The sequence below is a fragment of the Cavia porcellus genome, unplaced genomic scaffold (assembly GCF_034190915.1).
Source record: "Cavia porcellus strain 051 isolate PalLab524CR breed Dunkin Hartley unplaced genomic scaffold, mCavPor4.1 scaffold_19, whole genome shotgun sequence".
In the NCBI taxonomy this organism is placed as follows: Eukaryota; Metazoa; Chordata; class Mammalia; order Rodentia; family Caviidae; genus Cavia; species Cavia porcellus.
The window spans coordinates 23064579-23088978 of record NW_026947502.1 but is presented as its reverse complement, the minus strand read 5'-3'; the positions used below and the strand labels follow the sequence as shown (position 1 = coordinate 23088978).

General features: G+C 45.7%; 1 protein-coding gene across 1 annotated transcript in view; it reads left to right on the top strand.

Moving 5' to 3' along the window:
- Slit3 (slit guidance ligand 3) overlaps nucleotides 1-24400 on the top strand; it is a 590749-nt gene that overhangs the window by 436670 nt on the left and 129679 nt on the right. Inside the window, exons 7-9 of the mRNA XM_003473328.5 lie at nucleotides 7415-7486; nucleotides 12978-13141; nucleotides 21855-21996. Of these exons, the coding sequence (XP_003473376.2) occupies nucleotides 7415-7486; nucleotides 12978-13141; nucleotides 21855-21996 (378 nt within the window). The remainder of the gene's footprint in view (nucleotides 1-7414; nucleotides 7487-12977; nucleotides 13142-21854; nucleotides 21997-24400) is intronic.

The following is a 24400-nucleotide window of genomic DNA, read 5'->3' as shown; positions in this document are numbered from 1 at the left end:
TGCCTCTACCCCTCCCCACAATGGCTGCCAAGAGCTCTTCCTGTTCCAGGCACAGTACGCGGGATCTGTGTTGCCTTTGACCACGGCCAGCAGCACCGTGCTGCGTCAGACACTCTGAGGGTAAATCTGCCGCAAACCCTATTTCCCCGCTACCTTGGGAAGACATGGAAACTGAACAGTTGACGTCTACCTAGAATGCAATTGTGTAAGAGGCAGTTTTGTGAAATGCTTAAAAATGTAGGACCTGATAGCACACCTCCTGGCTTTGAATATAGTCTTACAATTCTGGAGCAGTATAATGTGAGCAGACCTCATTGATTTTACTGGGCTCCCAAATGAAAATAGCCATTGGAATTTTTAGAAGTAAATGAGATAATATATGAAAAATGTCCTGCCCAATGCTGGTAACATAGTAAGCACTTAATAAATAGAAACAGCATTGTCTCAGCTATTGTTAGGGCTGTCTTTACCAGAAGAACTGGGCAAGTTCCACCTTAATGATAGGAGGGGAGCAGTAAAGGGAGCTCTGTCCAAAAATAACTAATGCTAAGGCCTGTGACCTTGGGACAGGTGCAAGAAGCCCTTCTCCCGCTCACAGGCCCAATGAGTGTTCAGTGTTTGTTCTGCTGGGGCCAAGTCTGTAAAAGCCAAACCATCTCGAGTCCAATAGCGCAAAATCAGCAAGAGCGTTCAGATCCTAGGATCTTAGGGAGTGTCATAGGACTTGGTCCCCAGTAACAGGACCTTCTTCCCAGTTCCATGATGACTGTCATTCAGCAGCCACCAGGCAAGATGAAGAGCCAGTCTTGCTTGGGAACATGACCCAGAAGGGAGAGCAGACAACCAAAGAACAGCCCCGAGCTGCTGAAGCACCCTGTCTTGTTCCTTTTGCTCTGCCTGAGCCAAGCTGGGGGGTGGGGGATGTTTCAGTGGGCTCCCCAAGCCCTCACCTGAACCCCTCTTCTTTTCATTCCCCCCTGCCAGCGAACAATATGGTTTAGGTATTTCCTAAGGTCCAACAGCGATATTTATGTTCATCTGCTCTTCATGAAATGGTTCTGCTCATGTTGGTTGTGTCCACTCCTGTGAATTCAATATAGGCACTGCAGGTGGTAGTTGTATTTTTCAGGGTTGGAGCACTGGCTATTGCCAAGCACATGTATAAATACAAGTCAAGGCACGTCCAGGCACACTTTTAGACCTATTGTGATAGCTGCTGATGATTCACCAAGAATCATCATCTGGGGCCCCATCAAAAAGGGAGTAACCTTGCTTATCTAGCCCAAAAGACAAGTCATTCTGCCTTGAAACAGGAAAGGAACAGGCTAGTCTGCCAAGGAAGTCTGCCAGCCCCGAGGAGTCTGGATCCTTGGAGAGACAACAGAGGGGTTCAAAGAGCATTTTGGGAAGGTTGGCACCCTGGGAGGCTGTGGTGGCACTTACAGCAGATGCCTGCTTTTGCAATTATGTGATACATGCTCACAGATAATATCGTTGCATTACAGCCAATTACATGGTGTTATGGACACACAACATGTAGATTACACCCAGAGCCAGGAAAGCACAGAGTGATAAAGCGAAGACCTAATCAGAGGAGACAGAGGGAAATGTCAGCCTTATTAAGGTTTCCAGGGTGGTGTGGTTATAGCTGGTTGTAGCTCCTTCAGATCAAAGATGGCTGTCTTGTGCTACGAGAGAGAGGGGTGCATATTAGCACTCGACAAAGATCAGTGGAGAGAGATCCAGGGGCAGAAGCCACATTGGCACTCTCCAGGGATGACCATAGCCATTGAGGACTACCTACCATTCCAGAAGTAGCTGAGCCTCTTACTAAGTGAAACAATACCATGTCCATAAGTGGCGTGAGGTCCTCTTACATACTGCCTTCTACAATTGGTGAGAGACCCTCTTCTTGGCTTTTGCCCTAAGTTTAGTAGTTTTCAGACATGAGCTTGCATGAGAATCATCCAGCAGACTTATTAAAACACCAAACAATGGGCCCATCTCAACACTTCTGACTTAGGAGGTCTGGGTGGGACCTGAGAATATCATCTCCAATAAATTCCTTGGCAATACTGCAAGTCTTGGAACCCTATTCTGAGAACCATTGCCCATCTGTATTTCACATCCCACCCAGCACAGATTCATCTGCCCTCTCTCTGGTACTGAGTTGGATTCTATCACATTGCAGGTTGTAGGAGCAGTGGCTAGGCACATGGATTTTAGAGTTTAACCTCCTGCTTTCTATTCTCAGCTCTGCTGATTGCCACTTAAGGTTTCCTAAAAATGGGGGGTGGAAGGTTATTTGGAACCCCTCTGACCTAATCTCTTCTTTCAAAACAGTTCTGATTTTCCAGCCTATCATACCTATTAATGGGCAAAGGAAAGACTAGAATCCCACATTAGTAGATGTACCAAGGACTGGCCAACATTTTTATGGAAAGCCAAATAGTAAATATTTCAGGATTCTCAGGCCATATGTTTTCTATTGTAATTGCTCAGCCATCATCACATAAAATCAGTCATAAATGAATGAATAAAACTTTATTGAGGAAAAAAAAGGCTGTACCTACTCCCTAAGATGAATGCAAATATCATGTATTGCAAATATGTGCTAACAGAACATTGTTTTAAATGTCATATTTAAAGGACAAAAAACCCACCCAGTCTGTATGGGAAGGCATTTGGCTTATGAGCTATAGTCACCAACTTGGGGTGCTGACTACTAGATGTACCAGATCCTGATGCATTACTAGGGTTCTCTCATCTTGCCATGGCACCCTTTTATTTGTTGAGTAACTTGAGCAATCACAAACTCTTTCAGGGCAAAAAGGTACTATTTGTGTACTATGGAAGCAATAATAAGTTCAGCAGTGCTTTGTGCTCTAGACAAAACATTTTAGTGTATCCTTTCTAGTGCTAACAGGCAAGAAAAAATGAGATCCGTTGGGAGGAGTAGCATTGTCCAATTGTTTTAATGTGGAAAGTGATTAGTTTTCATTAGGAATTTATGCTCCAATCATGACAAAGTCAAAGAGCAACTGCACAGCATACAAATTTAGCCTCAGTATAAATAACAGCCTGTATAAATGGGATAAGGATTTTGTAAGAGAGAAATGGGAGATAGGCAGACTATCTTTCCAAGCTGAGGGTGAGGGAGTTGGCTTTATTTCCAGTTCATGCTAAAATGTCCATTCAGTAGCTTGTGATTGGTAAAGAAAAGGGAAACCAGCCCATGCTGAGGTTTACTGAATTAATTTGACCCTGAACTTCAACTTAAAACCTGATGGAAAATGCCGAATTCAGAATACTTAGGGAAAATCTTTCAAATGCTGCCTGGAAAATCTAGGGAGAGGACAGTGTATTTGCTCAAAGTATCTCCAAAACAGCGTAGCTTTGGCTTTGGAGGTGGACTCTGGAGCTAGCAAAGCTCCAGGAGATGGAGGTAAGAGGATGAGGTGGCTGAGGTCACCATGGCCTAAAATGGACCAGCAGCCCAGTGGAGCCGTGGGGTGATGTCACTATGCAAATGAACCTTTTGTTTTTCTGTTGGTTAATTCTCAGGAAGTTTCAGGGAAGTAAGAAGGGAATTTGTGTAGCTTTTTCTAGCTTTGGATACCAGGGTAGATGTACAGAGGATTATACTACAGTGATGTTGGCCCTAAAAGCAGGAGGCAAGGGGAAATCTAGTGTAAAGAAAATCACCAAGTCCTGAATCTACCAGAGCTTCTCCTGTCCTACGTTGGTTAGGTCTCTTAGCCTCTCTAGGCCTCAAATCACTCATCTTTAAAATGGAAATGATTCCAACCTCAGAATACTACAAGTATCAGATGAGACAAATGTGACATTGTGACAGTAAGCTGCAAACTCTAAAGGACTAAACAAACACAGGCTATAGTAACAACAGCTAATTATTATTGGATGTTGAATATGAGCCAGGCTAGGTACTCGGGGCTTTACATGCCTTGATTCAAGGGCATCATTTCTGGCTGCACCTGTGAATATTATATTCAGTAGCAAAGGGGACCTTATAGGCTTGATTAAATTAAGGAGCCCAGAGGAGTGGGGATTATCTTGCACTGTCTGGAAGACTCTAACTCTAATAAACGAGGGCACAGGAGATCACAGGAGGTTGGAGTGACCCAAGGAAGGGCCACAAGTCAAGTGAAGAGGGTGACCTCTACAAGCTGCAAAAGGCCAGTGAGCAAATTCTTCTCCCTGAAGCCTCCAAAGAAACACAGCTCCATGAACTCAATTTGAACTTACGACCTTCAGGGTGTAACAGAATAAAATGAAGCCACTAAATTCATGGTCATCTGTTACAGGCGCAGCAGGAAAGTTATACAGACCTCATTACTGGAGTTGGGCTTGCTTGCTTAAATTCAAATCTTAGCATTATTACTTGCTTCATCCCTGCAACAGAGATGATAACAAAAGTCTCCGTTTCATGGAGCAGTGGAGAAATTAAATGGGATGGCGCACTATAGCATCCTCAGCTCAGAGGTTGTCTGACCTACGAAAAGCGCTCAGTGAACGTTGGCGGTTATTAATACCATCTCATTTAATGGCCACTAAAGTTCGATGAGATTAGTGCTGTTTTTCTCTCGGTGTTACAAAGTAGGAAACTTAATATTTTTAAAAGTTACCCATGGCAACATAGGAGGTAAGTGGCAGATCCAGATTCAACACCAGGACTCTGCCACAGAGGACCATGCTAGTCAACTCTGTCTGAAGGACGTAACATCCATTGTGCCATTGAATGCTGCCTGCTTAGACAGGACACGAGAACCAGACAGGCCACAGTGCTCTCTGCACTGGCAGAAGCTGCCAAGACTAGACATCAAATAAATCTGTGTTTCTCAGGGAAACAGAAAACGCAGCTGCAGAGAGGTCAGTGTCTAAGAGGCGAGAAGCCCTCTGACATCCCTCGGCTGGCCAGTCCTCAGCAGCAAATCAGAGCGCCTGAGTACTGTGTTTAGTCATTTGGGTTCTGGAATAATTGCTATTATCGTAAATGTTTTATAGCTCTCATTATGGCTCACATTTAAATATCAGTGTAGTAATACATTAATAAGTCATCACTGCCAGACTACTGCCGGATGCAGTTCCAGATGAAGCCCTGTCTAGAACTGTGCTGTGTACTCAGCTAAATGAGGGTGGGCTGGGGACTCCACACAGTTGTGAGTGTTTGGGCAGGGTCAAAAAGAAGCTGCCTCTCTGCACCGGCTTCTCACCTGTTGCCTTTCAGAGATAAAGAGGATGCTCAGTTTTCTGTCTGGGAGTCCGTGAGCCACCCTAATGAGGTGTCTCCCAATTATGGAGTCTTGATCTCGGAGGTCTATGATCCCTGAAAGCATCACTTCTGTCCTAGTGACTTTCCTAAGCCAGTGGAGAAGAACCTAATCCAAAGGGAGAATAAACTCCTCGGGATTATCTGATGAGATATTCCGAAGGCATTGTGAGTGGATAAAGACAGGATGGTTACTCCCCACAGAGAGATGAGAGAAGAAAGACTGAGCCACACTGAACTTCAAAATCAACTTCATAAAATGCCAGGTTTTATATAAGCAGTAAAGCTGCAGGCCAGGAAGGAGCAGACAGTGTAAATTGGGTACATTCCTTCCTGTCCACCATCCTGTGGACCTCCCTAGTGCCAGACACATGACAAGTGAACAGTGAATGTAGAAAGGAAGGAGGAAAACTTTGTACTTCCGGGTCAGCAAACTTTCTTCTGGTCTTAGCCAATCAAATAATGAGTAGGCCAGGGGACTGGAGGACTAGTCTGGGCTGGCGAGAGAGAATCACTGGAATCCTTCAGACTAGGGTCTCAAGGTGTCAGAGGAAGAACCCATGTACATTCCTCGTGTGGGGTGGGTATGGGAGTTACTATGGGCTGAATAAAGCTGTTTCTATTTCCTTGAGGGATGAGGGCATAAAAATGGCCAGGACAAGAATTGATTCCCCCAGTGTTACTAAGATGGTGGTGTCTGTTTCCCAGCCTATGAGGTAGGTGCCACTACCTGCCTCCTTCCACAGATAAAGAATCTGTAAATAAGAGGTGTCAATGACTTGCACAACACGATATAGCAAGGAACTAGGAGACTCAATTCAGACCATGTATGGACCAGGTCATGGGCTATGGTAATGCCCAAGATGGAAAAGGTCCTCGCCGAGCTCATATTGTAGAGGCCACTTAACAGGAAGATGATATATTTACTAAGATCCCAGGACAGAAGAAGTCTACTTAGCAATGAAAGCTTCCCAAGAATCTTGCTGGGTCACTGGGGACCACAGGCGGCTCAGGATAGGTGAGGTTTGTTGGATTGGTGAGAAGAGTATCTGTGATGTGGCCCTGAGAGGAGCAGAGGAATTAAGGACCCAGGGGTGAGTAGCTACCACTGCAGGCTGTATCCAACTTTTGCTCTTTTGGGTACACAGTGAGGCAGCTGTGGGTCAGAGAGCTGAGAACCAGGCCAGTCTTTTCATGAGTTGTCACCTCTGTATTGAAGAGTCACAGAATCAGCTGACCTACGAAGGCCCTCCTGCTTCATAGTGCCGCGGCCTCCACAGATGGTCCCGCTAGCTTTCATAATGCTCCCTCCAGAAGGATAAGCCTGGGAAGTACTTGCAGATAGCTTTAGTCATCTATCAGCAGCCTTGTTTCACCCCATCCCTTCATAAAGCTCTTATCTTGGTCTTTGCTTTTCCCTGTGTAACAGTGCCCATCATCAGTATCAGTATTGCGTGAGGAGCTGCATTCATGGTCAGGAGCTGCAGAGAAAGGAGGAGACTTAGCTCTTTTCACCAAGCTCCCACACTCCTTCGATAAGACATGTTTGAAAAGTCAGAATATACTTGGAAAGTACATATTAACCTCTACACAACATCAGGCGGGAGACAACATGCACAAGGGCAAAGCAAGAAGGGAGTGAACGAAAGCCAGATGCAGGTCTGCTCTGCAGAGCCCAGCAGTGTGGTCCTTGGCAAAGTCACTGTGCCACTCTGCAGCGCCATCACTTCATCCGTCATACAAGCATCAGGTCTGCTTTGTAGGCTTGTATGTCATGGAGCAAGATGTCATACATCTGGGGGTTTTTTTTCTCTCTCTCTAAACAAAGGACAATAACATGTAACTGGCACTGTCATAAGAATTAGAGATTTTATAATGAAACACTGAGCACATGGTAGAATTTCAGGGAGGGAAATTATCACTCAGGGTGACTAAGAACCAGGGAAGCAGGAAGGAGGAAGAGGGTGCTGTTGTCATCATCTGGAGCCCTGTTGCTGACTCATTCATGAGTGTAGACGTAAGTAGGGTCCTTTTGCAGTCACAGCCCTCCCTCTCTGTTCTGTGAACACATGGGTTCTCCAGTCTGCTCTCCCAATGACCATTTCATTTGTCTTCTTTCCACAGCACACTCAACAACAACAACATTAGCCGCATCCTGGTCACCAGCTTCAACCACATGCCAAAGATCCGGACTCTGTGAGTACAGCACCCTGCCCCTCCCTGCCTGGCCTGGCCTGAACTAGCTCAGAGTGCAGGCTCTACAGTGCTTCCCAAACCTGCCACTCCATTACTTGGCAAGTGGTCACAGCGTTCAAAGTTCCAGTTGTGCTGTTAACTCTAAGATAAATTAGTGAATGCCGAATGATTCGGGGGAAGTTTACTGTGCTGCCCGTGATTCTCAAGCACTGTTCTGCGCCAGAAAGACTCACTGCTCTTTTCCCAGGACTGTGGAAACCTTCTTGCATTGTTCACTGTGTTTTCCACTTTAATAGAAAGTTGGTTAGAACATAGAGAACTGTAACTTAAGGATTCGCCGTTGACTTAGGTCATGGAGCAGTGGCGCTTCTGTCACAAAACCAGCAGTGGCAGTTGTTTCCCTGTTTAGGACTGGCAGACAGTCCTTTGCTCCTTCTCTATCCCCCCAGGCCCTGCACCCTGCATTCCTTGCTCACCTGCTGCTTGGACAGTTATTCTGATATTAGAGTGTGGAAACTTGGCTCTTTATCTTTATGAGTGTCTTGATGAGTGTCTCAGGAAGTAAACCTCCCCTGATGCCTGGCACTCTAGTGTCTCTGGGACTCTTGCTACCTGGGGAACCCTCCTCCACGCTCATGAGAAAACCTTGTGTGGGTTTCTATGCAGATAGACTTGGCTGCCTTTCCCAACTTCTTATGATTGTCACTTGTTCTGTGTTGGTACAGCCTCAGTGGCGTTTGCTTCCCAGTCATAGGAAAGATCAAGCTCCTGAGAGCCTTCAACCAAATACAGCTGGACCTAATGTGAAGAGTGAGAATCCTACCAGGCCCTTTATTAACTCTGTGACCTTCTTCCCTCTTCTATAAATAGGAGTTGTGTGAGGATCAGATGGAATTAGATTTGTTCAGTATCTGGCATGAGGTAGATAATGACATTGATAATAACATTATTATCATTGTACTGTTTATATAAATCTAAATTGAACCTTTCAAACCAGCTTTCCTATGTTCAGCAAGCAACATGGGATCCTTGAGAATTGAAACTCTTTAGTCCAGTGGTTAGGGTTAGCAACATCAGAATCACCTGGAATTTGTTACAAACACAAATCCCCAGGCTCCACCCCAGACCATGGAGTGAGGATCACAGTGGGCACACCACAGTGTACTTTTAACAAGCCCACCAGGAGCTTTATGTGCTGATATATTTTGAGAGCTACTGCGCTTATGAAAAGATGACTTTATCTGAAGTTGATGATGAAACAAAGACCAAGGAGGCAGTTTATAAGGAGCAGTGCAGGGCACCCTAAGGACAGAACTTGACATTAAAATGCAAGCTCTGACACTTACTTTGGGCATATTTCTTCATCCTTTTAGTAAGCAAAGTGAGTTAACAAATACTTACCTCATAGTCATTGAAAATAAAATGTGCTTTAATATGCTAAGTACCTAGTGCATGGTATATGCACAACAAATACTAGTTATTATGCAGAGTAATAATAATTCAAGCCAAGCTTCTGTATTCACTCCTCAGATTTTCCCCTGTATTCCTCCAGGGTTAGTGCACCTCAGCCAGGAGAATCTGTCCTTTTCCCTGTCTCTTAAAATGGCATGGTGCATTCGTAGAATTTTAAGGAGAAACCATTTGGTCTTCAAAGACATCTTCAAAGTCCCTGGCAAACCACAGTTCAGCTAGGGAAGTATGTAGCCCAGAGCTCCCACTAGGCAAGAAGCCAGAAGTAAGTCTCAGGATGCTGAGCCTGTACCAACCCAGACAAATGGGTACACAGAAGAAAAATGGTTCTCATCTGCAGAGAGCAGGGTCCCAGCTTCTTGAACCCATCCTCCATATTTTGTACTTTCTCTCCTCATTACTTTCAGTGTAGGATGAACAGTAACAGAACAAGGCTGGGTTCATAGGAGTGAGAAGGAGATGCTTGAGCTTAGATCTTAGTGCTTTGTTTGAGGAAGGAGAAGAGGGCGAGAAGGTTTCATCACCTTGTTTCTGCTATGATTCGTCTCTGTGGTCCTGAGTATTCATCTGATGAGTTCAGATCAATCAGTCAATGTCATCTGCTCTCTTTGTGCCCTGCCTGCTGCCATTTTCTCTTTAGTTTAATTTCAGAGATGGCTCTGTATGGAACTCCCTGGAGATGAGCTGACTAATCCCCCTTCACTGTAATTAAACTGGAGGGGGCAGCTCTGGTGGTAGTGGTGGAGGAGGGAGAAGGAGAGAGGAAGGAAGTCATAAATGGGATTTCCAAAGGAAAGCTTTTATATTGAATTCAGAAAGTCACATTTTATAGAAAATGAACAGTGACCCTCTCTAAAAGGATTTGCTGGAAATTTAATTTAGCGTCTGTGGCTAAAAGGCACCTTTTGTAAATTGGCAATTGTATTCATTCACCTTATGTTCTGTAAAGTTGGTTTCATCAACATGGAATATGATGTGTCCATCAACAAAAGGTTGCAAAACAACATGCAGGAACCTCCTTACACCTTGATGCTTTGGTGTCTAAATAAGAAACTATAGATTTGTATGGACAGTCCATGGATTAGGAAGAGACTGAAGTCTGGACCAAACTCCTCTGAAGAAATAAACATTTCTGCAGTGGTTCATTGTGTGTTAGACCTGGTGCTGAACAGTTCTCAAGAAGTGTTTCAGTTCTCACAATACCCGTATGAAGAGGCGCCATTTCCCTCCCCGGTTTACAGATGATGACCCTAGAGCCAAAGTTAAATCACCACCAAAAGTCAAGGTCAGAAAGCACAGAGCCGCTGTCAAACTCAGGTGGCCTGAATTCATACCAATCAGAAGGAGCAGAAGCAGGAAAGTGTGTGTGGGATACGCAGGGAAAGGAGACCAGGGCTTCCACGTGGCCCAAGAGCCAATGAGGCCACTGTCCTCCAAGTCATCACTGTCACAACTTGCTCCAATTCTGGGAGATAATTAAAATAATGTCTTCTCACTTAAAAGCATTAGAATTATCCTTGACAGTGTTCAAGCTCAAGTTTCGTGATCATCATGATTATTTTCCTTTCAATTTGGAGGTATTGCTTAATTTGATCTCGCAAACATGATATGAAAGGTGGACTAAAATAATCTGCCCCCAGATGAACTCAGCTAGCTTTTCCAATGGATAAAATTCCTAAAGGAGGGAAATGAACCTAGCCCCTATCCCAGGCTTTGACAAGAGGCTTTGAGTGGCTTCTACACTGTTTGGGTTACATCTCTTTTGTGGTCCCACTTGGGAGGGGAGAAATTCCTAGGCTGATGGGTAAAAGAATAGGAGATCGGTAGCAAGCTTAATAAGAGATGTAGCATACTGTGGCAAGCCAGGACTGAGAAAGAACGACCTAGCATAATCTTCCAGGGAGAGTACTGGTGTTTCAGTTATCCCAGAAATGCATCAGACCAATGAGGACCTGACTCATCCAAGCCTCATCTTGCTGTTCCATTACTCAATCAGAGCTGACGAGAACCTGTTTGCACTGAGCATCCTCAGGGACCAGTGCTCACTGCCTCCTAGTGCGTTCCCTCATCTTATCATCCGTGCCTCACTGCCAGACAGGGACACTGCTACCAAGCTAACCACACGGCTCTGATTCTCCAGCCATATTGGAAAATGGCTGCACCTCAGTCTGCACCGCCACTGCTGCCTGCCTTATGTTCCACTCTGTCCCGCAGCAGGACCCAATGCGGTGTTTGTGTCCAGGGGGGGTTCACTGGCCACAGCATTCTCTCCTCTCCATTTCTCTCTGGAGGAAACGGGAACGCGCCACCTGAAAATGCACCACCAGTCTTTCCCTTTGCCCTTGACACAGTGTGATCCCACTGAGTGACTAAACAGAGGGCTTGCTTTCCTTCTGAAACTGAGGTCCTTCCCACCGGCTCAGGCCTGGAGCTCTCCCTGTCCCCTTTCCGACTGTCACACCTGTGTTCAGGAGTACAGGCTAAAAGGAAGCCAAGCTTGCTTCAGCTCAGGTGGCCTGATCCCCAAAACTGGAAAGGAACAATGTCTTGGAACCCCCGTAGTCACTGTATCCAGGCCCTGGAAGCTTCTGCAAGTGTACTCATCTTATTTTGAAATATAAAAAGAAAATCGTATCAAAATTAATAGTTTGTAAAACAAAATCACACCCCCAAAAAGTACATTTTATATGAGATATGGGTTAAGCAAATCTCTGAAATAATGGGATCTGGGGCAACCAAGGCCCCCCTTGGCCCCAGCCTGCTGGAACTCTGTGTCCTTACAGCCACAGGAACACCCAGCCAGCTCACAGATGAGTTAGCTGCACGTGGCCCGTGTTTGGCAGTGTTGACCGTACACTGAGTAGAACATGGTCAAGGGCCCTTCAGCCCTCCTGTTATAGGCTCCCAAGCCACTGCTTCAGGCTGCCACTCAGTATTAACAGGCTTGACACAGAGCACTTGAAAATCCCAGGATAACTCTAGCTGATTAGCATGTCTGGGATGAGGCATTTGAAATTTGCCTCAGAAACCTAAGCCTCATGCTGCTACTAAAACTCACCCACCACTCCTTCTAATGACCTAGGGCTGTAGGGAATTTGGGTGTTGGAAACCCCTGATGGAGAGTCCTGAGGAAGAATATTTAGAACCCCTAAATATTCTTAGCCAGTCATGGAAAGGAAGTTCAAATCATTTAACCAGATGGGATTCCCCCTCAGGAGTGGAACAGGCAGATCCCTCCGGGAACCTTATTCACTCAAGGGCAAGAAATTGATCTGTAATCACAGCTCCCAGAGGAGGAAAGCCAAAGAGTTCTGGAACTGGCTGGGAAATCCTTTCAGAGACACTTAAATCAGTCAAAATGGCAAATCCACAAAGTTGAATTAAATTGAGCGAAGAGGGAGAGGCACTAGGAAGAGATTGTCATGGATTTCAAGACCTTAGAAGGGCAGAGGGGAGGTGTATCCTTCAGGAAGTGCCTGGATCTTCGTGCCCTGCTCACCTTGTCTAGTGTGCACCAGAGGGATTGGTTTTAGGCCCAACAGCATTCCCTGCAGTGGGTTTCCGAAGGACATAGGGAGGAAAGGAAGGAGACCTGACAGGTAAAGCCACAGTGCCACAACATACAAGGCCTCGAGGTTGAGAACCATCTGTCAAACTATCTATAACTCTGTTAGCTAAAATATTAAAATATGCAAAGAATGACCCCATTGTAAGTTTGACTCAATCGTAATGGTACCATATTGGCACTCTCCCTCCACTATGTGCCTGCATGGGAAAGGAAAGAGTGGAATTATTAAGAAATGGGACTCGCTCAAAACCCCAAGGTCATGCTTTGTATGTGGCGTACACAGGCAGAGAATTTGTGGCTTGGCAATAGAAGGGCTGAGGCTTCCGTTTCAGGAGCACAGAAAGCACTGTTTCCCCCAGATCTAAGGCAACAGAGGTTTGGCCCACATCATTCTACCAAGTGCAGCTTCCTCTCTTCACTTACGATGGCATCTTTCCCCTCTGCTTCTCCTAGGCGCCTGCACTCCAACCACCTGTACTGTGACTGCCACCTGGCCTGGCTCTCAGATTGGTTGCGACAGAGAAGGACGATTGGCCAGTTCACACTCTGCATGGCTCCCGTGCACCTAAGGGGCTTCAATGTGGCGGATGTACAGAAGAAAGAGTATGTGTGTCCAGGTGAGGCTGCCCACATTCTCTCCCTTCCTGGGCTATGACTCAGCCACCCACAACCTCTTCTCAGTGTGAGCAGGACCTTGAACACCTACCCCAGCCCAGAGGTAGGTGTAGAAGAACCCCATAGGTTATCCCAGGTACATAGTTGTCACCTGAAGAAATCTGGAGTTCCTTGGGGCATTCACAGAAAGAAGGCTTTTGATGGTACAAGGTGCTAAAGGGACTCCAAAATCACTTTCTGTTAAGCCCCACAGTCCAGTGGTGTTAGAAAACCTAACATTTGCTGAGCCACATGTCAAAGCGAAACAGGTATAATGGAGGTGTTTTAGTATTTGCTACACATGCTTCTGTCATCCAAATCCTTGCAAAAATTGAGAGACACGATAATGTAGGTTGAAGAGCCAGCCTGCCTGGCTGGAAGTCCAAACCCTGCCTCTTCCTAGTGTATGACTTTGGCAAGTTACCACTTGTCTGCAAAATGGAAATAATAATAGCACATAACTCGAAGGATGGGTGATAGGATTAAGAGAAATGATGCAATAAAGCACTTAGCATAATACACAGCACTTGGTAAGAGCTAAATAAATGGAGCTTAATTATTAGAATTTAGTAGGCCCACCAAATGTGTTAAGCAGACATAAGAATTTGATCTGTGGGTAATTAAAACATAATAGTGGCACAGTTTGCCTCTGTATCACAGGAAACAGAGCCATGTAGACACAGGGCTGAAGGTAGCACAGATTTCCAGGGATGGGAAGTGCCCAGGGAACCTCGGATCTTCCCAAAGGGTATTGCTTATAAACCTAAATCTTGGTTGTTTGCTTGCTTTTTACTTTTTCACTGACTTCTTCTACTTTTTCCCTTCATGGTAGCAAAGAAGAAAAGCTAATCCTTTGATGACCTTTTTCAAAAAAACAATATTGCCGTAGGGAATTTCTCTAAAAGGTATACAGATTTCTAACAACCCAGGGACCCCACAAGCTGAGCAGGGGAAGTGGTGTGCAGGACAGAGCAAAAACCACAGGGAGCGAGTGCACCTTTCTCAACTCAGATGACTTCTAATACTGAGAACTGACTGAGCCCAGCACGTGCTCCCAGACTGCAGACTGGCCCTCTCCTTTCTTAGGCTGCGTTTGTACTGTGTAAGAATTACCCTGACTTTGGTTTCATCTCGCTCTGTGCTGCTTCCTCCCATCACATTGTTACTTCAGGACACCATGTGATCTCCCAAAACATTTTTGACTTGTCTCAGAGCAGCACCTCAACAGCTTCCCCTAGACGCCCACTTAGAAATCACTTCCCATCACACACGTATCATAAAACCGTTTATCACATAGCCACCAAATTCAAATATAGTGACTATAATTGGTGTAATTATTAGTCAAAGGGTACAATATCAGCATAAGTGCCAGGGAAAGAATAATTATAGAGTGCAGGAGTCATCGAAGAGCTAGTGAGAAAAACTAATTAGAGAGAATGTTAAAACACATCATTATAGGTGGGTGCCGAGTTTAATGCAGCGCTCAACCATGGATGCCACTCTGTCCTGTGAGTACCTTCCTGTCAGGAGTGGTAAGACACCCTTTACCCAACAGTAAGATGCAAAACCCATGGGAGTAAGGGCTGTCCTTCCAAGGTCCTGGAAATGCGGATGCCCCAGATTTCCCCCCTTAGGCAAAGGTAGATCTAACAGGTGGATCTTGTTATACAGGAGCATCCTTAATGCCTGCCCTGTTTATAGAAGTCAAGTCCACCCCTTATGATGGTCCCTGTAGCCTTTGCTATGAAGCCAGGTGTTTTTAGAGGACGTGAAAACTTCGGTTCCACACATCAGTATGTTAACTCCACCCTGAATTTAGGGCAGCGGCCTATAGGAAGCCCTGTGCTGGGAGGAATTCTTTAAATGCATTACCTAGTACCCATAGATTAAAAGCTAGATGCTGTGAGGGGTTCGCTTAGCAAAGGACACAGTCAGTTATAATGGTCTAGAGGAAGTGGTGCATTGACTATCCATCACCACCATCATTAGCAGGGTGAGGGAAAAGCATACCCCGCCAACAGTGCTGCCTCCTCTGTAACTGTTAAAAGTAGTTTGCCAGTGAAGTTGGTGTGGAGCAAGGCTTCCTCTTGGGCATTCAGACTGTGTGACTGAGGCTCTGAGAAGGACGGGCCTCACTCAGGTGCTGACCACCCCACACACCATGGAGGGCTCAGCGAGGGTTCCTAATGAGGCTGTTTGGTTTGGACTTGGCAGTAGCTGTTTGAAGCAGCAAAACTGCAAATGCTTCCCCATCCCATCTGTTTCCCTAATTCAACTAGAATGAGGCTTCAGTCAAGATACCTGGAGACAAGAACTTCTGTTAAAATCTAGAGGTCATCTGCTCCGGAGAAGGAGGCGTGGGCACCAATTAAGCCATCCCTGCCCGCGGCATTATTAGCAGTGGTCTCTGTCAACTGGTACAAGAAAGCTTCCCGGGCCCTTTAGTGATAGTGAAAAATTCACCCAACACAGGACTCCAGAGATAGGAAAGAGCTTTATCTCACTCAGCCTGGGAGGGCTCTGCCTGCCCAAGTCCCCATATCTCCCTTTGAATTAAATCCAGCCATCTGGAGCCCAGCCATTTCTCCACAGAAGCCCTGGAGATGGGTTCCTTATCTCCTGCTAACCCCCAAAATTTGCTCGCTGCACACTTTGGCAAAATTCATCTCTGTCAACTCTACCCTTCCTGTCGAAGATATTTATTTTCTTCCTGAGAAGGCTTTGGGAGTTTTTCACCAAGGTGCAAGAATATACCTTTTTTTATTCTTTTGTTAACATATTTTCTGTTATGGAACCTGCCTACTTGGTGAGTGCTGAAAGGGTTTCTCCATTAACTTCTCTTGTTTGGAGAAAGAGGCTGGAGCCTGGGCGGTAAAGAACCCACAGCCACGCCTCCTCCTTGCTGCTTGGCTCAGGCCAAAACTTTGTTGAAGTTCATGATAACAGACCAAAGAAAAAGTTCACATTGTATACATTGCAGATCATTGTCTTTTTTCATCAAAAGGGATTTCTTTTTCCCATGTGTTCCTTTTCTGGTTATTCTGTGAGAGTTTCTACCAGTCAAAGTTCATAATTTATGGCTATTGTTAAATATTTGTATCAATTACCTATTTCCTTTGACTATTTTGAGTGCATTGTTTGCCTGTCTGCTTCACACTTCTCAGCCCATGGCCTTGAATATATGGTATCTGTTCATAAAGTTATTGTTTTCATGTTCTAGTAATAAGGGGCCATCTCTTATTTTTTTCCGAGTGTTCCCATTCCTAGGATGAGTCTTGAGCCCAATAGCCTATACATAAATATTTCCTCATTTATTATTAAAAATGAAATATACTCATCTCCCTAGAAACAAGAGACTTTCCTCCTCTTATTCTTCTTTCTTTTCTTTTCTTTCATTTTATTAATATAAATTGGGGACTAGTTACTAAGTAAAAAGATAATTAAGGTAAGCCATGACTAGCCACCCATCTCCTTAGGAGGTTTTAATTAAAGCACCATAATTGAACATTGCAAGAATGAGATTATTAGGTTTATTTAGCCATTTCCAAAATTATCATGCCTCTGGTATTTAAATCACATTCATTTATATTCTCATCATAACTGCTTAAGCTCCATTGTCATTGCAGTCTGTTGTTGGCTTTTGAAAGGCCAGAGGCCAGAAGGGAGGCTTAATTTGAATACTGGAATTAATTTATTTCTATATACGAAACCATCAGATTTATTTTTTACTGAGTGATTTTTTTTTTCAGACAGAAAGAAACAGAAGTGCGTGCACCCCTGGCTAGTGTCATTTACACAATGTCCATCTCAGCCCCTGAACCTGCAATTCCCTCCTCTGAGGTTCTGGTGACTTTCTATTTCATGGCAATTAGCAGAGGTTCTCTGGCTATCTTTCTGGGAGAGGAGACAGAAAGACTAACAACGGACCAGACATCAGAACACTGTTGTCCCGTAGCTGTATGATCTTAGGTAGTTTGCTTAATCTTTACTTTGTAAAATTTTTTTCTTCAATGAAATGGGAGTAGTAGTTATAAGAACATAAATCATAATTGCTATAAGGACAAACGATCTAATATGTACAAGGCATTTAATGTAGTCTCTGGCATGTAGTAAATGTGTAGTACGTGCTAGCTGCTTTTGTGAGAATGATGGTTATACTTAACCTGGCCACCAGAGTGTCCCTGGCATTTTCTGTCCTGTCTTGGGAGGTTCTGTTCTCTTGCCATCTCCATGGCTCTGTCTTCATCTGAGCTCAATGATCTCTGCCCCTTCCTCTGGGCAGACAAGTCAGGACATGTGCCTCCAGTGTAACCATCATCTCCATTTTCCTCATTAGAAAACGAATTAAGGGTGAGGTTATGGGTGGGCAGGGACCAACTCCTTGGCATGGGCCTGTCTTTTTTTGTCCAAGAACTAGAGAGAGAGCTCTACAGTTAGAAGAGCTAATAGCGTACTGCCCATGCTGGCAGCCACTAGAACTGTCCCAGGAAAAGATTTGGCTGGGGGATACTTTCCTACCCTCTCGGTCTGCAAGTGCCCTCTTTCTGGTAATCAATGCCAAGCAGGATGGGGCCGACATCACCCTTCCCCAGCACTCTCCCCTGCTCTCCCTCAAGATGTCAGGCACTGTCCTGGGAGTCTTGGGAGACATCTGAACATTGCATGTACTAGTTTCCACCTGGTTTGTCACAGAAGTACCTTTGGCTTTGAATCAAAGAGTCCAGAATTTAAGTGATGATGAAGACTTCCCCGGGGGGAAGACGCATCTCCATCTGCCCCATCTGGCTGAGAACATTCTTCCACCTCAGTGAAGCGAAAGACTTTCAAGAACATATAGTTTGGGGACTTATTTAAAACTAAACAAGTAAAGAGCAGGCCCACATGTGCTTCTTAATTGATGAGAAAAACATGGCAGAAAGTAGCTCACAGGGGTTTTATGGGCTGGTCCATTCAGATGCTTTGATTTGCAACCACTGTTTTGCAGTAGATGGGCTCACTCGAGGACAGCGTGGATTCCCTGAACACACACATGCAGGCAGATGCCCAGCTAGATATTCCTTTCATTGAAGACAGGTAGAAAGCTTTCTTCTATCCCAGTACAGAAATGCGGTTCTCATTCCTCTCTGTTTCCCAGCTTATTGTGGTGCTGTTAGTTTGTTGGGAGGGTAGGTGTGTCCTCCTGCCCTTGATGCCCCAAAACGTGTGCTCGGGAAGGGCCAGGAGGGAGGGCTTTGCTGACACCACACATTGCAGGCAGGAGAAGCCTATGAGTAAACCTGGGTGACTGATAAATGTGCCAGCCTGAGAGCCACAGTGGATAAAACGAGCGTCAGGCAGGAGAGTCCATCTTCTGTGACCACTTCAGCTCCCCACTTCACAGTCCCTACTCTGTGCCAGAGCTGGGGCACTCAGAAACCGGGGGAGCCCTTCCAGAAGAACCGTGCACCTCTGTACCGGTTGGGGGGTGAGCTTTTAGCTCAGCCCCAGTTTCAGGGCTAGTTTCTTTCACGTGTCCATCCTCATATTTGTCCGTGTGTGTTTACTGAGTTCGTGTTGAGGGTCAAGCCCTGTTTGAGGCACGCAGAATACAAGAATGATTAAGACTCCAAAAAGTCACTGTCTTTACAGAATCTGCATTCTGGTCTCAGTGTGTCCCAAGACAGAGAGTGAAGGGGAAGGGCTTTCCGGTCCCTTGCAGGCACGCGGGCCCGTGTGAAATGGGCGTGTTCCACTGCCAGGGATCGGGGAAGACAGTTGCAGAGGAAGCGAACCTGTCTTTCATCCCCATCTGGAACGTAGAGGATAACATCCCCGCCATCCTCCCGTGCATGAATGCCTGCCTGGGGAGCCGCCAGCCCAAGGTGCTGACAGAGGCTGTAATTACCGTCGATTCTCTCTGTGTAATTAAAGGTGATGTTAGTGACCTGGTTAAGCAGTCTTTTTCAAAGACTTTTGCCTGGACAACATCCCTTGAAATGGAGTGCATGCGGCCAACTGAATCAGAGCCACCCTGGGAAAGGCCCAGCCAGTTCCCAGGGGGACCCAACACTGCCACCTGGGCCTGGTTTAGAATAGAATTCACCTCCACAGCAATCAGAAAAGGCAGCTTTGAGGAAGGAAAAAAAACTCCATATCAAAACTTCTTATTGCCAATAGGAGCCTCGAATAAGTTTTTCTCCCACATTTTCTAATATGCACCATCCAAGTTACTATCCTGACAATCAAGAGGGGGCCTGCCTTTCTATCTTTCTGCCTCAAAGGGCGGAAATGGAAGACCTCAGACTGTAGGCCCCAGTGTTTCCCAAACAGGATGGCGCTGGGTGTAGCAGTGCCCCCTGGCCTGGTCTGACCAGGTACAACTTTCCCTGACATGAAGGGCACACAGGTGTGGCTGTTTTCCTCAGTGAATAGCACCTTGTACTTCACTTCAAAAGCCCCGGACCCAGGCCCACTGCTCCCGGCCTCCTCCGGGCATGAGTGGTACATGGGAGCCTTCGCTCTGTCGCTACTCCGTGTGCCCACTAAGCGAGGTGGAGCGGAGCAGGAAACACTGTGCTAAGTGTCTGCTGCTCTACTCTTGTGCTCCTGAGGAGCAGGAGCGGTTGGCCTGTAGTCCCAGGGAGGACTTCAGAAATCATAGCGTTCAGAACTCCTTATTCAGGGAGATGGAAACAGAGAAGCTCAGAGACTGGTACTATGCCCTGCCCAAGACCTTGCAAGTATCGAGTGATAAAGCAAGACCCAATACTGGCAACAGGTAACATCACTAAGCGTTTTCTTATTCTGTGCTAGACATTGTTCTAAATCTTTTTCATGCATCAACTTCCCTTGTTTTCAGCTTCACAACAATCCATACTGTGAAATAGCTATCGTGATTTCCCCCATTTTATGGATGGGGAAAACAGAAGCACAGGGAAATAAGAATTAGAATGGAACCAAGATTCAGATCAAGACAGAGATTCCAAAGGCCACACTGTCTGCCACAACACCCTCTCGTTCCTGATCTACTGTCTCTGTGTTGCTACTTTCTCAGAAATATGAATCCTTTTCCAGTGCTCTCTCCACTACCGTTAGGAGAATGTTTCAATTGGGATTGTAGTGTAAGTCATCAGCTCTTTGGCATTTTCTAGGTCTCCATTGGCTCTTGTAGTGGGAACATTGTGACTTTTAAGTCTTTGTATGCCAAATGAAAATATGTTCTCAAACATCCCAGCTAAGAGGATATTTAAGAATTTTTGTTTTATATGTATGTGATCTCAAAGAACAATAAGAATCTCTGGGCACTGGACTGGCATTTTCTGAGATCCCAGAGTAGCCCACAGACATCAACTTGAGCACCTACAGCAAGGTCTTCCCTTGGGGTTGTGGGCATACTGAATGTGGAGGTGGACCCTCCATGTCCGCATGAGGACTTTTCCCAGCCTGATCGCTCATCTGTCTCAGCCACTGTAGCTACATTCGCTCTGGCTTTAATTTCTCCATGAACAGAAGCCAAACCATAAATCATTTTTCCCTGCAGATATGTTCCATCTTTCATATTTAATCTGCATCCAAGAGCCACCAGCCAAGGATTCCATGTGCAAGGAGAGAGGGGATCTGTGGAATTTGTCCGAGCTTGATCTCAGCCTAGAGCCCTTTGCTCAGGAGGAGATATGGAAACACTTTGAAGGGGCCACTGCTGGCCAGAGCCAAAAGGCTTGAGATGGGCCCTGGGAGACCCACTGGATGGGGTTTCCCTTTTAGGCCATAACACTCAATTTAAACCAACAACAACAAGAAAAATATGTGTTTGAGATTCTTACCTCACTTTGAGGTAGTGATCAAAGCATGGGAATGTTTATAGTGTCTTTAAAATATGTAAATGCGTTTCTCTTATTTGGGATTTGCTGTGACCACCAGAGAAAGTCATTAAGATTCTTAGTGACTGTGAATCCTGAGTAAGATTAGTGATGGATATATTTGTGTTTAGCTTTGTAAATAAGCTCCGAGGATGCCATTTGTATAGGTTTTTCTCACTTTGCTTTAAATTCACACTGATTATTACCTCAAATGAGATGACAAACTGACTCCAAAATATGGAGCAACTCAGCTACCTTTTTTCTAGTGAAAGAAGTTTATTTGCATGTATTATAAATATAAAAGCTAATTGGAAATGGCTTAGGTATCACTGCTGGTGAATGTAGGAACATTTTGACATCATTTTGAACATTTTGACAGTGCCCCAAATGGGGAAAATCCACCATCTTATTCCCTCTGTTTTGATATCTCCAGCGGCTTCCAACCAATTTTTTTAAAAAAAAAGTTGAATATACACTCATCAGCCATTGAGTAAAAGTCAAAACCTCAGGGCACCGTTCAGATGTTGAACACCCTGAAAAAGCTGTCTGTCTCAGCGGCCCTCTGATTCCAGTGGCATAGTTTCTTGAGTGACTGACACTGAGGAATCCTTTTTCTATACAAGCCGGGGAGGGTGAGGACACAGAGCAGTTAGAACAAATGGAGAAGAGTGAGGTCAAGGTCAGAATCTCTCCTGTGATTCCTAGGGGAGGAGAGATGTCAGTTGGTGATCATTTGCCAGCTAACTTACAGGCAAGTCTGCATCCTGGGGAAGCTAGCTGGTGCCGGCTTGCTCCCGACACAGACGTGAGTAATAGATGTTGTGTTCTGGCCCCACAGGTCCTCATTCAGAGGCTCCGTCCTGCAATGCCAACTCCCTCTCATGCCCTTCCAGCTGCACTTGCAGTAATAACATCGTGGACTGTCGAGGAAAGGGCTTGACCGAAATCCCTGCCAACTTGCCAGAGAGCATCGTTGAAATGTAAGTACCCAATTTGCCACCTCTGTCCCAGGTGGGTTCACCTCTGTGTCCCCACCAGTCTTCTGTTAGGTGATCAGCATATTGGGATTTTTAAAGCCGCCCATCAGAACCACTCAGGCATCTGTTTGCTGCCCCAGGCAAGATAGCTCAGTGGTCAGGAGCACAGAGTCAGCACGGTACAGCCCGGGGCCAAATACTCCCACCATCTATTTTTGTAAATACAGTTTTTAAAAATGCTTTGTATTAGTACATATTGTTATATATATTGGTCATGTTCATTATAGGGAATTTGTACCTGCATATAATATATCTTGATTCTTTTTTCCCCACGCTCCTCCCCTCCCTTCATTTCTCCTTGCCTCCCCATTTACAAATTCTTTATTTCTATTTGTTTCCTTCTATTCTCTTCCCCCTACTTTTCCTTTTCCCCTCTCCCCCTCCCTTGTTCCATTTGCTATTTAAATATGTTCTTCCTACTTCCCGTTATCTATCCTCCATTGTGCCCCTTGTGTACCCTTTGAGTTTCTCACGAAAGAGAAACAATGAGATTGTTAATAAAGTTTTATTAGAACACATCCACCCACACTCGTTCATATACTACATAGGCCCATTCTTTGGCAGTGGTGTTGAAAGCCTACTATATGTTCTGTCTGGTCCTTTCCAATGAGCAGGCCAGACCTTCCCTGGAGTTACCCCGTGTGCATACCCAGACTCCCCCGTGAACTATTCATATGATCAGAGGGAAATAATTGCTCTTCAGCTCTAGTTTTCCCGTCTACAATAATGTCCTAATGTCAGAATTATCCTTCGATGGGCCACAGTGGAAATGAGACACTGGATGTGAACACTTAGAACAGTCCTTGGCACATGGATAAAGGCTTTTATAAAACAGTGTTGTGGTGGAAGAAGTACAAAAGCTGAACTGGTCTAGCACTGCCGCTGCCTGAGAAGGGGACGGAGCAGTCATTCATTTCAAAGCACTGCAGGCTTTTGTCCTACGTGTTCGATCTCCGGTCAGACACTACGGTGCGTGGTCACGTGTGTGTGCTGGAGGTCAGAGCTGCGGTCAGCGTGTTTGTCCATGCAGCGCATCCTAGCCCAGCCTGCCTTCGTACATTAGAAGACAGCCAGGGCCTTGTTGAATGAGCAGGGTGTCAGTCAGCACTGACCTCAAGATCATGCTTTAAAGGACCATGCTTGTTCTCATTGCCGGCCTCCACCTTTGGTGGCTTTACTGAGGACATCGCTATTTGTACCCTTTCTAACTGAAAACATCGTGACATCGAGGCCCCCAGGAGAAGCTGAATTTCCTTGGCCTCTCTGCTTCTGCGTCATCTCTTCCTCTTCTGCCTTCCTTCCCCATCTGTGTTCTCATTCCTGATTTATTCCAACAGATGGCCCATTGGCTCTTTCATTCATTCATACATTCATTCAGCAAACGCCGATTGTGAGTCTGCTGTGTTGCGGCCGTTGTTTTACACTGGGAGAGGCAGCAATGAACAAAATAGACAAAATTTCTACCTCTGTGACTTTTGTATGTGGGGGTGAGATGGATAAATGATAACAGTAAATGATATAAATCTGCTGGAAGATGGTAAATTTTCTTTGGAGGAAAATGAAACAAAGATAAGACTTAAAGAAAGTGAGGGGGAAATGGCTATCTGGAAGAAGAGTGTGACAGAGGGAAGGCATGTGCAAAGGCCCTGAGGTGGGTGTGTGCTTGGCGTGCCAAGGGTCAGCATAGCTAGAATTCTGCAAGTAAAGGGAAAGGCAGCAGAGGATGAAGTCAGAAAGGTAATGATAGGCCAGACCATGAGGCATTTTAAGGACTCATTTTACTCCTATTTAGAGTGGAAGTAACATGGTGGAGTTCTACTTTCTTCTTTCTTCTATTTCGCCATTGTTTCTGTTTCGCTTTAAAGCTGACCTCCCCAGGCCCAGTGGGTGCAACGCGTGCCTCCACAGCCTTCCTGCAGGGAGCAGCTTTTCATGTTCTCCTGCCTCCATGCCTTGGTGGAGCCCTCAGGCTTCCTTCCCCCAGCACAGAATGGGCCGACCCTTCCCGTGCCCGCGCCCCCCTCACCCCTCCCGCTCACCCAGGCTCCCTTTCTCCTCGGGCTGCCCTCCCTGCACCGTTCGCCTGTCATCGTGCCCCTCTCCCTCCTTCCTGTCTCTTTTCTCTCCTTCTCCCCTGCCAGGACCTTTCTCCTCCACTTCCTGCCCCTGTCGCCCAGTTCACCCCGTGATCCCCTCCCTCGGAGCGCTCCTCTTCACCTCCCCTCACCAACATGGCGCTTGGCCTCCAAGGTGGACATTCAAGATGGGATTCCTGCCGGTCCCCATCTCATGGCAGAGTCCCAAAGACCATTCTTCACTGCCTTCCTTAGTTCCTGTCTCCTTTTAT